At 48.8% G+C, this 19,075-nt stretch overlaps 1 protein-coding gene across 4 annotated transcripts in view; it reads left to right on the plus strand.

Moving 5' to 3' along the window:
* The window catches only part of LOC140398199 (serine/threonine-protein kinase SIK2-like), a 164,965-nt gene that overhangs the window by 120,173 nt on the left and 25,717 nt on the right, over positions 1-19,075 (plus strand). For 3 of the 4 annotated variants that reach the window (XM_072486562.1, XM_072486564.1, XM_072486560.1), the window contains exons 5-9: positions 3,224-3,348; positions 5,780-5,903; positions 9,930-10,150; positions 12,740-12,892; positions 17,307-17,468. In XM_072486562.1, the coding sequence (XP_072342663.1) occupies positions 3,224-3,348; positions 5,780-5,903; positions 9,930-10,150; positions 12,740-12,892; positions 17,307-17,468 (785 nt within the window). The remainder of the gene's footprint in view (positions 1-3,223; positions 3,349-5,779; positions 5,904-9,929; positions 10,151-12,739; positions 12,893-17,306; positions 17,469-19,075) is intronic. The other variant, XM_072486563.1, reaches the window with a different exon arrangement.

Here is a 19,075-nt window from a genome sequence, read left to right on the forward strand (position 1 = left end):
CAGACAATTAGCTCACAACCATGGGCTCCTATCTATTCTTTTTTTTGTCAGCAGCATTGCTGAATAAATTCCCTCACTTAAATGCAGTGCTGATGTGGGGGGAGGGGATGGAATGAAGAAGTGGGGGAGGAGTGATGGTAGCTTCCACAGCAAAAGAGTCCAGGGGGAAACTCTTTTGAAGCCTTGTTGCATTCTGTGGTGGATATTATTATTTTCTCTTAAGGACTGCATAGAAAAACGGTCCAGAACGTTTCAAGCAGAGTTAGTCAAAGATTAGCCAAGCAACTGAACATTGTGCGACTTTAATTGCCTTCACTGATGTAAGCGAGGTAGTTAGCCAGAAAAGGAATGGAATTTCTTTTTTTATGTGAAAATCAATCTGGTTTAGACTTTTAAAGGAAATTGCATTTGTTGGACTGAATGTGAGGTCTGGTGCCAGTTGAAAAAGATGTTACGTGGAGTTTGCACATTCTCCCCGTGTTTGCGTGGGTTTCGCCCCCACAACCCAAAGATGTGCAGGGTAGGTGGATTGGCCACACTAAATTGCCCCTTAATTGGAAAAAAATGAATTGGGTACTCTAATTTTTTTTTAAAATAAAAAGATGTTACGCATTGAGTGGTGGGCCCGTTGAAGGATGTTTGCGGGTATGGGGTCAATCTGCATTCAGTTTCTTTTTTGTTTTGGGCTGTGCCATCGGACTTAGTCAAAACACATGGCCTTCAACTTGCCAACACTTAGTAGTACAAGCAACTCAGAAGGCAGGAAGCAACTGAATGGTATTTTGCAGCAATCACTTTGGCAGTGGAGAGGCAGGCAATAAATAATAATAATCTTTATTGGTGTCACAAGTAGGCTTACATTAACACTGCAACGAAGTTACTGTAAAATGGGCATGTTTTGAATCGTCCCTGAAGATTACTCCCTGGGGGCTCACAGTTGGCTCAGTGTGGGTCTAACGGTCCTGGTAATTGTGCATTATCCCATTCAAAGAATAGCATGCCCTTGAGTGTAACGTTGCTCCATTAAATTGTTAATTCAAGGGCAGAGGCAACATAAGATTATGGGGGGATGGTCATTTCTTGCCCCAGTGTAAAACCTGGGTCTTGATTTGCAGCTTTTCTTGTGTCAAAAAATAAGAAAAAGCAATTTTTAACAAGACAAATGGCAAAGACTGAAACAGCAAAATGTTTAAGCTCTTCTATTTTGAGTTGCGTACCACTCTGGCGCAATTAGTTTCAAAAGGCACAGCTGCACGTGGGGGGGTGGACAGTTTTCTCGCCTCCTGTGGTGAATGTTTGTTAATCACGTCTGTCCCCCAAAGACAGACTCGGGCAGGTGGGGCCCGCGATTTAAAATCTCATCCGACGGCGCAGCACCCCATTGGCGTTGCATTAGAATGCCGCTCTGGATTATGCGCACAAGTGGGACTGGGACTCGCAACGTTCTGACTCGAGGTGAGAGTGGTACCAGCCGAGCCTCGTGTATGTTGTGGCATCCTGCCTGCTGGTGTTTTGGGCATTTGTACAGTGGGTATAAACATCGCTGCTGTGCCCTAACCCACAGTCGGACATCTGAGCCGTTAAAAATGGGTGGATGGTGAGGGTTCATGGTACACAACAGTTAGTCTGTTGTGATGGGGGGGGGGGTTACACCACTGACCCCTGCTGCTGTGGAAAAGTTTGCTCGAAGTTAAACTCCCTTCCCAAAATTGATTTTTTTTTCTCTCCTCCCCCTCCAACACTGATTGAAAATACTAAGATTGAGAAGGAAGGAAAGTTACCCCCAGTTCCGTCTCCCTCAGGTGAATAACGACACAAAATGCTGGAAATGCTCAGCAGGTCAGGCAGCATCTGTGGAGAAACGGAGTTTCAGGTCTGCGATCTTTCATCAGAACTGGGAAAAGTTAGAAATGTAATGGGTTTATAAGCAAATGAAAGCAGAGAAGGTGGAAAGGGAATAACGGTGATGGTTTGAAGACAGGAGACATTAAATGACAAAATGATTCCCTAGTACAGGACCACAGGGACAAGATAGAAACGAGATGTGTTTGGAGGAAGTGCAAATGGCAGAATGACGTACAGCTGCGATCTAAAAGCAAAAGCACGGGTAGGTCAGAAACATGCAAAGAAAATGAATGTCTTGCTGCAGCTGTACAGGGCCTTGGTGAGACCACACCTGGAGCATCGTGTGCAGATTTGGTCTTATTACCTAAGAAAGGATATATTTGCCATAGAGGGAGTGCAGCAAAGGTTCATTAAATTGACTCCTGGGACGGCAGGATGGTCGTAGGAGGAGAGATTGGGCCTGTGTTCAGTGTGGAGTTTAGAAGAAGGAGAGGGGATCTCCTTGAAACAGGTAAAATTCTGATGGGGCTGGACAGACTGGACTCAAGAATCTTGCTTCCTTTGGCTGCGGGGGAGGGGGGTCGTTCTAGAACATGGCGGTCACAGTCTCAGGATATGGAGTAGATCATTTAGGACTGAGATGAGAAACGTCTTCACTCAGAGGGTGGCGAACCTGTGGAACTGTTGGTGAGTTGGGGACTTTCTACTTCAGTTTCGAAAAGGCATCTGTTTTGGGTCTTGAGGAAGGGTTGGTGCGAAGCCTCACCCTAGTGATGCCAATCAGTAGAGGGGGGAATGATCTGTTGATTGCTAGGTTTATTTGGGCGTATCTGATGATGGTTCTCCTAGTCTTTAGAATTTCCAAGGGGGATGGTTTCGCACATTAGCAGCTACAGCAGCACCAAAAAAAGAATGACATTCTTGTAGCCAACCTACATTCCGCAGTTCTGTAGAAGGGTCATTTCCCAGGTGGCACTGCCAGGTTGGTATTGCCTGTGTATCATCAGGAGTGCCAGGGTACCACTGCCCAGAGCCCAATCCCTGGGGGCCCCATCCACGTTTGTACAGACCTGTGCTAAACGGGGCCGCCGAGGTGAGGCCGTTGGGTCCCGCGCCTTGGGTAACCCGAACATATTTCATTGAGCTTAACTGCACACTGAACTAGCGGATCTGGATTCCGCCCATTGAGAGCAGGATCCAGATCGCGATGCCTCGCGACATCTTGTTAGATCTCGTGAGGCGTAACGAGCGTCATAAATATCGCCAGAGGCTTCCTGCGAGATGTACCGGGCTCGTTGCGCCTGACTCGGGCGTGACTGACAGCAGAAGTAACGTGAAAGCTGCTTCATTTCCGGTTTTGTGTTTCTGTTTTGAACAGATTTTGGGTTTGGTAATTTCTACAAAGCGGGAGAGCCCTTGGCAACGTGGTGTGGCAGCCCACCGTATGCAGCTCCAGAGGTTTTTGAAGGACAGCAGTACGAAGGACCACAACTGGACATCTGGGTAACAACATCACTCTAACCCTAAAAATAGTTTTAGAGATTTAACAAAAAACAAAAAAGTAATTCCCCCCCCCCCTTTCTGAAACCCACTGACCCTTTGACTTTGTTCCTGTGGATTCCGGCCTTGACAAATTGTCCATTCTCCATGTGGACGGGCCTTCTGGTTTTCTCAACGAAGATATCAACAGGGGCGTCAATGGTTACCAATGAAGAGTGGGGCCCCTGGCACCTCCTGAGATTGCCTGTACTGATGTTGTGGTGCTCTGGTAGAGATCAGCTACCATCGCACGGACTACAGAAAAACCTGCAATCTCCTTGATTGGTCTGATTGATCTTTTAAAGTCATCCACCTTCATCGCTGCTAAAAACCTTCGGCCTCGCCCATCTGGGTTGTGACTGTTTTTTAGAAGTTGCTGAGACCCAATGGAACCGTAGAAGTCTCAACAAAGCACGGACAGAGTTCCATGGGCAGTCATAGACTCCCTCCAGTGTAGGAGGAAGCCATTCAGCTCATTTAGCTGCACCAACCATTCAAAAGACCGCCCTCCCTAGGCCCAATCCCCCGCCCTATCCCTGTAACCCCACCCAACCTTTGGACACATAGGGGCAATTTAGCGTGTTCAATCCATGTTATTTTTTAAATTTTTTTAAATTTAGAGCACCCAATTAGTTTTTTCCAATTAAGGGGCAATTTAGCGTGGCCAATCCACCTACCCTGCACATCTTTGGGTTGTGGGGGCGAAACCCACGCAAACACGGGGAGAATGTGCAAACTCCACACGGACAGTGACCAAGAGCCGGGATCGAACCTGGGACCTCGGCGCCGTGAGACTGCAGTGCTAACCACTGCGCCGCCACCGTGCTGCCCTAACTTTCACATTTTTTGACTGTGGGAGGAAACTGGAGCACCCGGAGGAAACCCACGCAGACACGGGGAGAAAGTGCAAACCCCACACAGACAGCCACCCAAGACCACAATCTAACCTGGGTCCCTGGCGCTGTGAGGCAGCAGTGATAACCTGCAGTATGCCTGTGGTCTCCAAATAACCGCCCACTGAGTTCAAAACTCTGCTGGTGACGAAGGCTTTCAAAAGTTTCAGCAAAACGCTTCTTCAGAGAATCTACTGGTCCGTGCCATAAACCTTTGCGCTAATGTTCCTGTCGTTTATTTTGTCTTCCTTCAAATTTGTTTACCTGTTAATTAGTTTTGGGCATATTCTGCCGAGGGTAGTTCGCACTGGCAACTGGAATGGAAACCCCCCATTTGAGGGGTTTGGCATCCGCAGCCAGGTTTCTATGTCGGGGGCAGCAGAGTTAGTCACAAGAGTGAAACTCTACTCCACCCTAGCATTATACTCGGTCCTGATTGTGTCATCACGCCCGCAAGTGTGAAATTTTTGTTCTTATTTTGGGGACTGGTGGAATTGAGGGGCATGGGGACAATTCGGGAAGGTGGAGCTGAGGTCAGGCAAAATGGTGCAGCACGCTCGAAGGGCCAAATGACCTACTCGGCTCCTATTTCTTATGTTTAGCCATTCCCAGTACCAGCTGCCTTGATACCTGAATGGGGAGGGGTGCAATGGGTGCCCAGTTATGTGCTGTTTTGTGCTGGTGGTTTTAATGGTAGGAAACGTTCCGAAACTTCCCAAACATTTTCGTAAGTCGGACACTGAACAGGCAGCGATGGAAACTTTGGTTCCATCAAGTGGGCTGGATATGGATCCATGCCTCAATTCATGTTTTTCTCACTCAAAATAGATGCTTCACTAGCTCTTGTTCCAAATAAATGGTGGGGAGTGCGAACTGTGCGCAGAATAAGATTGTCTCTTGTCTGGATTTCCCACTTCCTGATTTTTCCAAACATCACATTATTAAAATATCAAATCTTGGACATTGGATCATCTGAAGCTAGCCTGGCTGTGTCGCTGGAATGTGAATGTAGTCAATTGCGATTGAGGCACTGCTACGTTAACAGTGGCATGAAAGTTCAAAACGATAAGGAACACATTTATAAGTCAGGGCAGTTATGTTACAACGACCGTTGAAGGTCCCAAGCATTATCATCAATGAGTATCTTTCCATTTTTTTTGAAGTCATCAAGTTGAGGGATGTGAGTACGAGGGAGTGGATGACATTCACTATCCAGGCATCCAGTATTGGTAGCAAGAACTCTCGTCCGTTCACAAAGAGCAACGCTCCTCTATTCTGCCCCGGCAATATGCCTCCAGCTCAACCGTAGCAGGGCAACCCCCGACACTGCCCACCCTGTGGCTTCCTGAGTGGGACTAGCAATTATGGTTGAACTAGGGATAGTGTGTGCTTTGGGCCCGTTAGGTACTGGATGAAGTACAATCTAACCCGTTAACCGGTGAGCAGTGAAGTGTTTTTGCATAAAGCATTCCATAATGCTTCTCATTTTTGTGTCTGTGCAGAGTCTCGGTGTGGTCCTCTATGTTCTGGTTTGTGGAGCTTTACCATTTGACGGTCCAACACTTCCCATCCTGAGGCAAAGGGTTCTGGAAGGCAGGTTTAGAATTCCGTACTTCATGTCAGAAGGTGAGAATAGACGAAACACTTGATAATTGTTAAGCTGCAGTCTGCGTGAGGGGAATAAGCCTCCAGTACATCACTTACCTCAGCCTTGGTGTCTGGTTGAATGACACTGTGTGTGGTTTAGATGTGAAAAGAGTTATCTAGCCTGTGAACAAACTTCCAACAATTCAGATGTTGCACTCCACTCTTATTGATTTTTCAGCAGGCGCGCAAATAGAGGCGACCCAAAGTTTTAAGTGCTGCCTTTGACTAAATCCTTTGAGCACAGCTTCTGTCAGTGGCTTTTGCCCTGGGTAAAGGAGCAAGTAGTAACAGCACAGTTGACCCTTGCTCCATTCTGGACAGGGACAACCGAGCAAGAAAAATGAAACCTTTATAGGCCAGGATCTCCTTCAAAAAGCGCACGCAACGCTACAAAATCACAGAAAGCAGCTGTGGCTTGGGTCTCTGTCTCCCCCATTCTCCCCGACTCGCTGAAGATTTAAGGGACCTGCCAAGGGCCATCGTCATTTAAGTGTGTAAATTGGGCAACAGGTGATGGTGGGCGGTACAACTCTAGCCAAAACACAGCCTGGTCCTTTCACCTGATGTCAACACAGGCTGAGCTGTATCAAGAGCAGGAATCCCAGGCTGTTTTGCCCCTTTCCCAGCATAGGAAGATGGGACCAAAGAGAAAATGCTGGAAAGTCTCAGCAGGTCTGGCAGCGTCTGTAGGGAGAGAAAATAGCGAACGTTTCGAGTCCAGATGACCCTTTGTCAGAACTTTGACAAAGAGTCATCGGACTCGAAACGTTAGCTCTTTTCTCTCCCGACAGATGCTGCCAGACCTGCTGAGATTTTCCAGTATTTTCTCTTTGGTTTCAGATTCCAGCATCCGCAGTAATTTGCTTTTATCATAGGAAGATGGGGTCAGAGTGTTAATCCCTTCGGTCGTGCCTTGGCTGTGATCAGCAAACTCCGTACGGAACACCAGTAAAACAAGGGACCTTTCAATTCCAAATGGTGTTCTGACACCGGCCACAATGAGCCTTTGCTATTTAGACTTGATTAGTTGACCACGAAAACAGAAGGACATGCTGAAGCTGATTGGAATGCTTGTTCGTCAGTTAACTTTTAGACGGTGTCTCGACACTGTGACCCTGGCCCTGATATTCTGCCGTGTTTCTCACTTTGGGAGATTGGCGGAAATTCCAAAATAAGGGGCTGGTGCGCAGAGGTTACCAGGGGAGGTAAACGGCAGCCCCAGAATCCCATGGCCTCTCTCTTTAAAGTAAAGTAGTTTGCAGGTCTGTTTAAGCAAGTTAAATGCCAGTGTTAAAAGTGCATGCCCTTGGGGCAGCACGGTGGCACAGTGGTTTGCACTGCTGCCTCACGGCGCAGAGGAACCGGGTTCAATCCCGGCCCCGGCCCACGTCCGTGTGGAGTTTGCACATTCTCGCCGTGTCTGCGTGGGTCTCATCCCCACAACCCAAAGATGTGCAGGGTAGGTGGATTGGCCACACTAATATTGCCCCTTAATTATAAAAAAAAAGGAATTGGGCACATTAAATTAAAGAACATTATTTTTTTTAAGTGCATTCCCTGCTAATAAGCTACAGTTCCATTGTAGCTGTTTTACTGGGCGTCACGTTTGCATTAAAAGCCAAATCTTAAATTTTGTGTCAATAGTGTTGAGAATTATAGTCAATAAATAATTGGTGAACTTGTGACCTGATTTCTGTCGGAAGGGCTCGCAGACGTGTTCAGAATCAAAAGCCTGCGAAAGCAATATTCTGACTCCGGTCAGAAATAACAAGATCAGATTGAAAGCTGGATCTGCTGGGCACAAAATATATTCGAGCCAAATGGAATAACTGATCCATGAGTAACTTGGTTCTTGGAATTCAGTTTTGTACAATTGGCCATTTAGGCAGAAAACGGGCTCCCCGCCATTAGTGGCACACTGCACATGGCCAGGTGTGTAGCTCGCACTAGACAATGTCGTTTATTTTGCTCAGATGAAAGTATCGACTTGACAAAGTTTTTGCTGTCCTGTTTGAGGTGTAAGGCCTAAGCCTCGGAGTGTCCCACAGCTTTAAAGGAGTAGCTGTAAACTGTAGCAGCTTAGCAGTAACGCCATGGGGCTAGTCATCTAGAAGTCTGGGGAAATGGGTTCGAACCCCACCATGGTAGCTCATGGAATTTCAATTCAGTTAATGCTTGGGATTCTCCATTCTCGAGCCTAATTAGGAGAATTGGGCCTGGTGTCTGTTGGCACTGGGGGAGGGGGGGGGCAGCTATACGAGTCTCTTTTCATGTCCATGCACATACGTGCATGGTGGAGAGTTTGCTGGATTCTGTTGTAATCCCAGTATCGGGCCACAATTTTGAGCAGGTGCCCCCCCCCCCCCCCCGGGGCTGACAAGTAGGATACCCCGCCCTCCCAACGCAGAAATAACTGGTCACTCTCTCCCCACAACACCCCCCTCAATCAGTGGCCCCTCCCTAAGAGCAGTCATGTGAACAATTCCTGCAATTCCGCTTACCCTTTCCTAACATCTGCTGTCTCAGACAAACGTCTTTAATGCAACAGCTGCTAAAAAGTGTCAGAGGCTTCCTCGGAGCCAAGTACCCTTGACAGGGCTTCAAATCCCCTGACAGCCATTGAAATGGAAATCTTCAATTCAATTTCACACAGCAATACATTTCACTAGCCAGTGATTGACAGTTTTGTTGGTCCAGACACAGGTGCTTGGTTTATTTATATTTGCCTTCAGGCTTGAATGCATCTCCAGTGCCCTGCTTTGATGCTAACCACAACATTTATAAATGCTCTTGCTATGATTTATAGCTCCTCACCACATCAAAAGCAGCTAATCGATTTCTGCTGTCATACAGAGGACCATTGCCCCCCCCCCCCCCCCCCCCCGGTCTGGCAGCAGCACAGGAGTACTCCATCAATGCCCTGACCCCCTTGATACCACCCCCCCCCCGCCGCCTTCGGGCTCCACCGTGTCAGGTCTGAAATGTCAGGCCAACCTGGCACCAACGGTGGAGTTCCCGATGAGGGGATGGGAGCATGAAGGTGAGGGGTGGTGGGGAGGGCGGGGGGTGCGACTTTAATTTACATGTCTCCGCCGATGCGGGGCTGGTAGCGTGCTGCTGCCCCCGGTGGATCGGTGCATAACAACAACGGGTTGATGCCTGTTTTTCAAAGGATGCTCCATTCTCTACCCGAACTGGATCACCAATAGGAGCGGAGGTTAATGGAGAAGACCGGCCAATAATTCTGGCCTTGAAGTCTGATCTGAGTGAACTGTTATTCATTGTTGTAAAAAGCAACTTGATTTCACTAATGTCCATTAAGGAAGGAAATCTGCCAACCTTACCTGGCCTGGAGTACATGTGACTCCTGCCCTGCGGCAAGAATGTGGGTGACATGGTCCGAAATGGCAAACTCAGGTCACGGCCATTAGGGATGGCCAACAAATGCTCGCCTTGCCAGAAACTTGCACATTCATCTTGGAATTGAAGAGAGTGATGAGATGATTCCTTTTCTGGTACCCTTGGAGATCCCTTTTCCTCCTCTCCGTCCCAATTTTCTGCCACCTCACTGCTGTGGGTCCAGCCACCCTCACCCGGGTTCTCGATCGCGAGTACGCCCAGCTGGTGAATGTGGCGGCCTGTTTGGCCATGGCATCACATGAGGGGAAACGGTGGCACGCCCTATCCTGCAGGAGTCCTTGGATAGAGATTGGGGAGCAGCCCCGGGGAAAACAGTGGCTGTTTCCTTTTCGTTGTCCAGCCCAGAGAAACATGAGACCAATGGTGAATCTCCAGATGCAGCACTCAGCAGAGGCCAGATATAAAACCGAGAACCTTCAAGCTCTTAGCACCGCACCCGGTAGCACATTTACCCAAGAACATGAATGTTCATCAATTATTTAAAGCAAACTATTGGACAAATGTCTGTTTGTAAGACCCTTGATCAGTGTGTGAACCAGTTATTGATGACCATATCCTCAACTCATTGACTTTCTTACCTGCCAGACTGTGAACACCTTATTCGACGCATGCTGGTCTTGGATCCTTCCAAAAGGCTCACAATTGCCCAGATAAAGGAGCACAAATGGATGCTAACTGAGGTACCAGTACAGCGACCAATCGTGTATCCCCAGGCCACTGAGAATGAATCAGCTGTGGGAGAATACAATGAACAAGTTCTACGACTGATGCATAGCCTGGGGATTGACCAGCAGAAAACCATTGAGGTAAACAAAGAGTGCATATTTTGGTTGAGACAAGTGTCACGTTTTCTTCAATCTGTGTTCTCGGTGCCACTAGTAAAGTTTGGAAGAGTAAGCCGTTATCTTCCTGAGGGGTATTGACAGGGTGGATGCGGAGATGTTTCCTCTTGTGGGCGAATCTAGAACGAATAAGGGGTCGTTCATTTTATAGGGTCCCCACAGAGCAGAAGGAGGCCATTCGGCCCATCACGTCTCCACCGACCCCCTGAAAGAGCATCCTACTTCAGCCCAACTCCCCCGCCTTATCCCCATAACCCAGTAACTCCACTTGACCCGTAGACACTAAAGGGCAATTTAGCGTGGCCAATTCTCCTACCCTGCACATCTTTGGGCTGTGGGAGGTTACCGGAGCACCCGGAGGAAACTCATGCAGACACGGGGAGAACGTGCAAACTCCAGATGGATAGTCACCCCAGGCCGGAATTGAAGCTGGGTCCCTGGCACTGTGAGACAGCAGCTCTAACCACCGTCACAATGTGCTGCCCCATCCCTTGTTTTTTCCACCTTAACCACCAGAGTTGAGCAGCTCCAAGTGCCTGGTGGACGTGAGCTTACTTGAAGCCTTGTGTGTGAGAGAAACACACTCTGCACCCTGATATAACCTATTGTTTCAGTCTTCATAAAACATTGTAACAGTAAGGGCAGCACAGTGGCACATTGGTTAGCACTGCATTCTCACGGCGCCGAGGTCCCAGGTTCGATCCCGGCTCTGGGTCACTGTCCGTGTGGAGATTGCACATTCACCCCGTGTTTGCGTGGGTTTCACCCCCACAACCCAAAGATGTGCAAGGTAGGTGGATTGAACACGCTAAATTGCCCCTTAATTTGAAAAAATGAATTGGGGGCTCTAAATTTTTTTTTTTTTAAACTTTGTAACAGTTTCCACAGCCAGATCATCTGAATGGGCAAATAGTTAGAGATGGCTTTAATAAGGAGTGGAGTAGCTTTAATAAGGAGTGGAGTAGCTTTAATAAGGAGTGGCTTGAATAAGAATGTGGAGTTTGCACATTCTCCCTGTGTTTGCGTGGGTCACACCCCCACAACCCAAAGATGTGCAGGGTAGGTGAATTGGCCGCGCTAAATTGCCCCTTAATTGGAACAAAAAGAAAGAATTCGGCACTTTAAATTAAAAAAAAAAGAAATGGCTTTAATAATGACGAGCCTTGTTTGTTTCAATCCTGAATTCCGGGGATCAATATCAAACTCTGCGGCCGGAATGTTCTGGCTGTTCACGCTGGCGGAATCTTCCGTTCCTGCCAACGGTGCACCCCCGGTTTCACGGCGGTGAGGGTTGCATTCAACGGGAAACACCGTTAACAGCCAGTAGATCCCACCGACTGCCAATGGTAGACCCACCCCCCCAAACCCCTGCCGCCGCGAAACACTGGGTGGGGTGTGCGGAAAATTCTCCCCATTGATGAAGTCTTTCCCTTTTTGTTATCCTTCCTCCTTTTAATTGCTGGAAAAGATTTTCAACTGTGGGTATTTTTAAAAAAAAATTTTTTTTTTGTTGCTTCTCTCGGAACATCACTCGGATTAATGTAATCACACTCTTCCCACTCCAGAAACAAAATCACGAAGTTAAATGCTGTCACGGGTGATTCATCCCCGTGCCTGAAGATCGTCCCTCCCTTGCCCACTTAAGTGAGATTGATGGCACGAGGAGTAAGTCAAAGATGACCTAACTTGCCCACAATTCATATAATAATCTTTATTATTGTCACACGTAGGATTACATTAACACTGCAATGAAGTTACTGTGAAAAACCCCTAGTCGCCACATTCCGGCACCTGTTTGGGTACACAGAGGGAGAACTCAGAATGCCCAATTCACCTAACAAGCACGTCTTTCGGGACTTGTGGGAGGAAACCGGAGCGCCCGGAGGAAACCCACGCAGACCACGGGGAGAATTTGCAGACTCTGCACAGAAAGTGACCCAAGTGGGATTCGAACCTGGGACCCTGGCGCTGTGAAGCAACAGTGCTATCCACTGTGCAACCGTGCCGCCCGTAACTAAAGAAAAAAGATCCCGACAGCCGAGTAATCAACGAGCACAAAGGTTGCATTGATCAGAGAGGACTGAGAAATGGTGTGCAAAGCACACAAGGGTTAAGGACAGCAAGGTTTGAGCAAGGTCGCTTCCCTGAGATCCCTGATAATTCATCACATTCTCAGGGCAGCACAGCGGTGCAGTGGTTAGCATTGCTGCCTCACCGGGCCAAGGTCCCAGGTTCGATCCCGGCTCTGGGTCACTGTCCGTGTGGCGTTTGCACATTCTCCCTGTGTTTGCGTGGGTTTCGCCCCCACAACCCAAAGATGTGCAGGGTAGGTGGATTGGCCACGCTAAATTGCCCCTGAATTGGAAAAAATGAAAAGGGTAAACTAAATTTTTTTTTTTTTTAAAGTCCAATTCTCACATCATCGCTGTGTTGGCTTTGTGTGTTTTTTTTTCCCCCCCGTGCTCCATAAACTGGAACATGATGCGATGTTTCCTGTAGCTCCTCGTCCGTTTCCCTTTTGATTTTTGCCTTCTCTTTTGCCATTTTACGCAGTCTCTACAGAACAAGAGTTATAACCATTTTGCTGCGATTTATTATCTGCTGGTGGAGAGGCTCAAGTCTCACAGAAGCAGCTTCCCCGTAGACCAGAGGCTTGACGCACGGCAGCGACGGCCAAGCACGATCGCTGAACAAAGTGTTGCCAAGGTAATGCCATAATCACCCGACGGTCGCCATGCCACTTGTGTATGTACCGTGCACTGCAATGGGCGAAGTAACGATAGCCCAAAGGTTACCACCCTCTGCTCCGCAGGTTGCACCAGTTTACGCTGTGATCGATTCATGTACTGGCTTAATAGTGCAGGTTAGTGCTTGTGTTTAAAAATATTTTTGGTCTATTTTTACACTTCACAGCTCAAGTCTTTTGTATAACCTTGTGCTTTATCAGCAGCAAAGGATTTTATTGAGACTTCTTAAATGTACAGCGCTTTTGGGAGTGTGTAGTTTTGCTAAAAATACAGAACATCCCATGATGTTTTGAATTATTTATGGTTCTCTTCACACTTGGATTTTGCCAGTGATTCACTAAGATCTGTTTTAAGCTGTTTCCCTCCTTGCGCCTGTGGTGCTGATTAACTGAATGTTAATTGAAGAACTAATTGAGCCGAACATTAAGCCTTCCTCCCCTCAACTCCTTCATGACCATATTGAGTTGCATTCTATATTGGGAACTCCAACACACAGAGTCACAGGAAGTGTTTGGATTCTGAATCATAGGATGATACACAACAGAGCGAGGCTCTTCAGCCTATTGTACCCCTGCCAACTCTTTGAAAGAGCTATCCAATAAGTCCCATGCTCCAGATCGTGCCCCGTCGTCTTGCTGCTTTATTTCCCTTCAAGCACGTCTTGACTATTCCACACCAGTTTTTCAGATTGTGCATTCCAAATCACAGCATGCAGTGTTTAAAAGTATTCTCATCCTCGCCCTTGATTTTTTTTTTTCCCCCAACAATTTCCTTAAATTTATGTCCTCTGGTTAGACACTCTGCTACCAGTGAAAACAAGTTTCTCCCTTTTGTTTTAATATCAAAACTCCTTTATGATTTTGACTGATGTGAAATGCAATAAGCATTCGTAATAAGACAGACTAAAAATTCACCTGTTGCCAAAATCCTGATCGCCTACCTCATCTGCGCACTTCAAAAGTTCCTTTTTGTGAAAGGTGCGGCCGGGATTGTTCGTGGGCGGGGCGGAAAATTCGGATAGGCAGCCAAACGTCCATTGATTTTGGGCAGGATTTCCTGGCTCCGTCCACCGCCGGGGTCATCCGGTTTTGCCGAAGGTCAATGGACTTTCCGCCTAATCTCCCGCGACGGGTCCTGCCAGGAGGGCACTGGAAGATCCCAGCCCTAGTTTTGGCAGAGAAGTGTTTGTAGATATATTTTTGTGGGGGGGGGGGGGGTTGCGTTGCTGTGTGTTGGACTCCACGCCACCACTTATTCATGACTGGAATCTGGCCGTGCTTACTTTGTGGCATGCATCTTCTTGGGGGGGGGGGGGGGGGGGGGGGGGGGTGTGCACCTTCCGAAGGGGGGGGGGGGGGGGACCTCAGCATCTAGTTGGCTGCACCCTTCAAAAGTGACAATTCGTCCCTGGTTGAGCTTTGTACAGTAAGGCCTGGATCCCCCATTGCAGCTCTTCCTGCGGCATGCACCCTGTTCTGCTGCCTGCTGGTCATAGCCTGCGTTGTACAGTGATGAAGCGCAAATCTGCAATGCGCCCCAGCATCCTGCTGTGCCTCGAGTTAAGGGAGTTGAGGCCCTGGTGGTGTACTTTTAAAAAAAAAAAACAAGTACCCAGTTGACTTGGAATGGGCAGCTTCAGTGTCCGTCCAGCAGTCTGTGTAAAAATCACAGTCGACGGGATGGCTTCCTCCTGGAAGTTTTAACTTCCCATCTGGACAGGTTCCACTGGTTTGAGGAGAGTTAAAATCACCGTCATTATTTCAGTTCCAAGTACAGCAGCCGTTTTGAGGAACCGCAAAAGAGTGGGATAAGGTGGATCATCAGCTGCTTGGATGAGGCAATTCTCCCACCTTCCATCAAATATTCCATATCATTGAAATTTGTCCAGAGCGGGGTCTCAATGGAGACCTTGCCCCCCCGCCCCCACCCATGCCCAACCCAAACTGGCTGTTTGGCGCGCTAAGGGCTGTTGAAGGTTTCCTGCTTCCACTTAGCTAGCCTCTTCGCTTCTTCCGCACATCTCCTGCTGTTGGCTTTTCTCTTATCTGAAAATCTTTCCGTTCGGTGAAATCGCCGTCGCAACTTGCCAAACTTTTCAGCTGGGATTTCATGAGCGCGGGTCCCGGATATTTTCTGGCAGTGCTGCTCCGCTGACCGTTTAGGTCTGTTACTGGCACGCCACCGCCTTCCTGTGTCAATATTTGAAGGTTTGTGCTTATAAAGGGGAGGGATGTTACCGAACAACCATGAATCTTTGTTTAAAATTTGGAGTATCCAATTTTTTTTTTTTCCCCAATTAAGGGGCAATTTAGCGTGGCCAATCCACCTGCCCTGCACAACTTTTGGGTTGTGGGGGTGAGACCCACGCAGACACGGGGAGAATGTGCAAACTCCACATGGACAGTGACCCGGGGCCGGGATTGAATCTGGGTCGACGGTGCCGTGAGGCAGCTGTGCTAACCACTGCGCCGCCGTGTCGCCCCCATGGTGAAAGATCATCAACCCAAAACGGGTTAACCATTGTTTCTTTCCATGGACACTGCTGAATTCCCTGAGGGTTGTGCCTCAGTTGGTCACACTATTACCTCCCATTCTCTAGGTTCAGAATCCAAGGCTGACACTTGATGCAGCCCTGAGGGAGTGCTGCACTGCTGGTGGTGTCACCTTGTAGAGGAGATGCTAAAGCCAGGCCCCACCTGGCTGCTCCGGTGGATGTAAGAGATCCCATGACATTATTTCCCTCCCCCGTGTCCTGGCCAATCTTCATCCCTCAGTCAACATCACAAAACAGTGGGCGGGATTCTCTGATCCTGAGGCTAAGTGTTGACGCCGTCAGAAACGGCGTCGCGTTTCTCGACGGCGTCAACACGGCCTCAGGATCAGCAATTCTGGCCCCTACAGGGGGGCCAGCACGGCACAGGAGCGGCTCACGCAGCTCCAGCTGTTGATCCCGGTGTCAACTGGGCGCCGCGGGGTTCGCGCATGTGCAGTGTCACGGGCGCCAACGCGTGCAGTGGCTCCCTTCTCCGCCCCAGCCGCGACGCAACATGGCGTAGGGCTGAAGGGGCCGGCGCGGATGAAAGGTGGCCTCCAGCCCGAGAGGCCGGCTCGCCGATCGGTGGGCCCCGATCGCGGGCCAGGCCACAACGGAGGCCCCCCCCCCCCCCCGGGTCGATCCCCCACAGGTGGCCCCCGGACCCTTCCACGCCGAGGTCCCACCGGCTGAGAGCAGATCAGAAAGGCGCCGACGGGATTCGGGTTTTCTGCTATGGCCGCTCAGCCCATCCCGAGCCGAGAATCGGCCAGGGGGGGGGGTGCATAGAATGGCCCCCGACTGGCGCCGCGTCGACCATGCCGGCGCCAATGGTGTTGAGACGGCATGGCGCGATCCGCGCCGGTTCCAGGGATTCTCCGGCCCAGCCCAGGGCTGAGAGAATCCCGCCCAGATTATCTGGTCATTGTCAAATTGCTGTTTGTGGGAGCTTGCTGCGCACAAATGGGCTGTCGCAATTCCTACATCACAACAGTTCAAAAGTACTTCAGTGACCGTGCAGCACTTTGAGATATCAGCCATGATTGAATGGCGGAGGGGCAGCACGGCGGCGCAGTGGGTTAGCGCTGCTGCCTCACGGCGCCGAGATCCCAGGTTCGATCCCGGCTCTGGGTCACTGTCCGTGTGGAGTTTGCACATTCTCCCCGTGTTCGCGTGGGTTTCGCCCCCACAACCCAAAGATGTGCAGGGTAGGTGGATTGGCCACGCTAAATTGCCCCTTAGTTGGGAAAAAAAAAGAATTGGGTATTCTAAATTTATTTTTAAAATGATTGAATGGCGGAGCACACTCGATGGGCCGAGTGGCCTAATTCTACTCCTATGTCTTATGGAGACTTCTGGCAATCGTGAAAAGAACGAATAAACGCCAGTTTTTGTTTCCTCTTTCCCCTCCCCCCCCCCCCCGCCCACACACACACACTTTTTTTTAATGCTAATTTCCGGTTTCCTGCATCCACTGTATTTTACTTTGCTCTATCCATAGGATCTGTTTATGTTACACACAGAAGAACTTCTCTCCCCTTTTCCCAAACTCCTTCCGCCCCAACGCCCCCATCGAGATGTCAATGTCAGGACAAGACTGCATTTAAAATGATGCCCCTGTCATGGTTGAATACTTTGCTGACATTTGCTGTCTTGAACTCGCATTGATGAACAGGTGTTTGGGTTAGACACCTGTTCCAGGACGGGGCTTATTTCTTTACTGTTCCCTGAGGGGGCAGAGGATTAAAGATCATTCTCAAGCAAGGGAAAGAATTGTAAACGGTCAAAAACTATGCATCGTATTTCAAAAATATGTACCAACACTTTCATTTCCTTTCAGGCAAGTCCTGCCGTGCCCCAGGTGAGTCTTCTGTCACCGAACGTCAGACTGCTGAGGTCCCCCATCTTGCCGCAACCTTCCCCTGTGGACGCGTTCTCCTTCCTGCAAGCCGGTTGCCAGCCAGAATTGGGCTTCATGGAGGAAGATATCAACACTCCCAAGGTTTGTTACTGAGTTGGTTTTAAAATGTGGCAATGAATATCGAGGAAAGGGGATAAGAGAGAGAGAGAGAGAGAAGGGGGGGGGGGCAGAGAGAGCGCGGGATGGGGGGTGGGGGGGGAGAGAGAGAGAGTAAGGTTACATTATGCAGCTTGGTGTCGAATCCAGTTTGAAAATGGTCCTGTGAAAAATGCCTAGGTGCGTTTTCCTATGTTACAGGTGCTATATACATCCAGGTTGTTGTTAACAAGCCTCACGGCATAGTTACCAGTCTCCGGTCAGTAAGCAACTGGATTATTTATTATTTTGGTGAAAGTGTGCATTGCAGAGTAAGTGTACGGTTAAATGGATATTATGGAATTCTTGTGGGGAGAGTGTAGCAGGGGAGAAACTGCAGACCCTGTTTCTCTGGAGATTCCTTTGGTATAGAGTTCATGGTGGACTGGATCAAAGTGGACATTGTGACCTTATCTACTTGCCCGAAATTTGATGGGCAGGTGGTAAAACCTGGCACTTACCTACTGCCATCCTGTGCGGACCCAGGCTGCTGAGGAAGTTCAACTGTGCCTCAGTTAGTAGCACACAGGAAATAGGAACAGGGATAGGTCATTCAGTCCCTCGAGCCATTCAACATGATCAAGGCTGATCTCAACGCCCATACTCCCACTCTCTCCCCATACCCCTTGATGCATTTGGGTGTCTGGAAAACTTATCTGTTTCCTTCTTAAATATACTCAGTGACTTGGCCTCCACACCCTCTTGAGGGAAGGTGTTTCTCCTTGCCTCTGAATCACAAAGTTCGGGCTTCAGGTCCCACTCCTGGATTGAGCACTAAAACTATGGCTGACAGTGCAGCATTGTACAGAAGGTGTGCTGCGCTGTTGGATGAGATGTTAAACTGAGGACCCACCTGCCTGCTTGGGTGGACATCAAAAGACCCCATGGTACCATTTTGCAGGCAAACATTATCCCTCATATCCTAGCCAATATTGATCTCTCAGTCAACATCACTCTTGCTGATTGTTCTTCTAAGCCGTTCCCCTATGTAATTGTTTTTACTGGCGTCTGATGAGGGTTATGAGCAGGTGTGAGCTTTGGGTGGGTTTTCTCGGTCTGTAAGAGGATAACTTGTAAGCAAGATTCGCTTTTATAATAATAATCTTTAAGTTCCTTCTTTTAAACAACGCATTTGACTACCTGCTTTGTGTTCTCAAGTAACCACAATCGCCAGAACGGATGATCTGATCACTACCATGTCGCTGTTTGTGGGATCTTGCCGTGCGCAAATCAACTGCACAGAGGGTAGTGGGTGCCTGGAACTCGCTGCCGGAGGAGGTGGTGGAAGCAGGGACGATAGTGACATTTAAGGGGCATCTTGACGAATACATGAATAGGATGGGAATAGAGGGATACGGACCCAGGAAGTGTAGAAGATTGTAGTTTAGTCGGGCAGCAGGGCTTGGAGGGCCGAAGGGCCTGTTCCTGTGCTGTACATTTCTTTGTTCTTTGTTTCCCACTTTACAACAGTGACTGCACTTTAAAATTAATTCGCTGCATCGAGACCCCCGGCGGTTGTGGAAAGGACTAGATGAATGCAATTTTCTTTTTAA

The sequence above is a fragment of the Scyliorhinus torazame genome, chromosome 21 (assembly GCF_047496885.1).
Source record: "Scyliorhinus torazame isolate Kashiwa2021f chromosome 21, sScyTor2.1, whole genome shotgun sequence".
Classification (NCBI taxonomy): domain Eukaryota; kingdom Metazoa; phylum Chordata; class Chondrichthyes; order Carcharhiniformes; family Scyliorhinidae; genus Scyliorhinus; species Scyliorhinus torazame.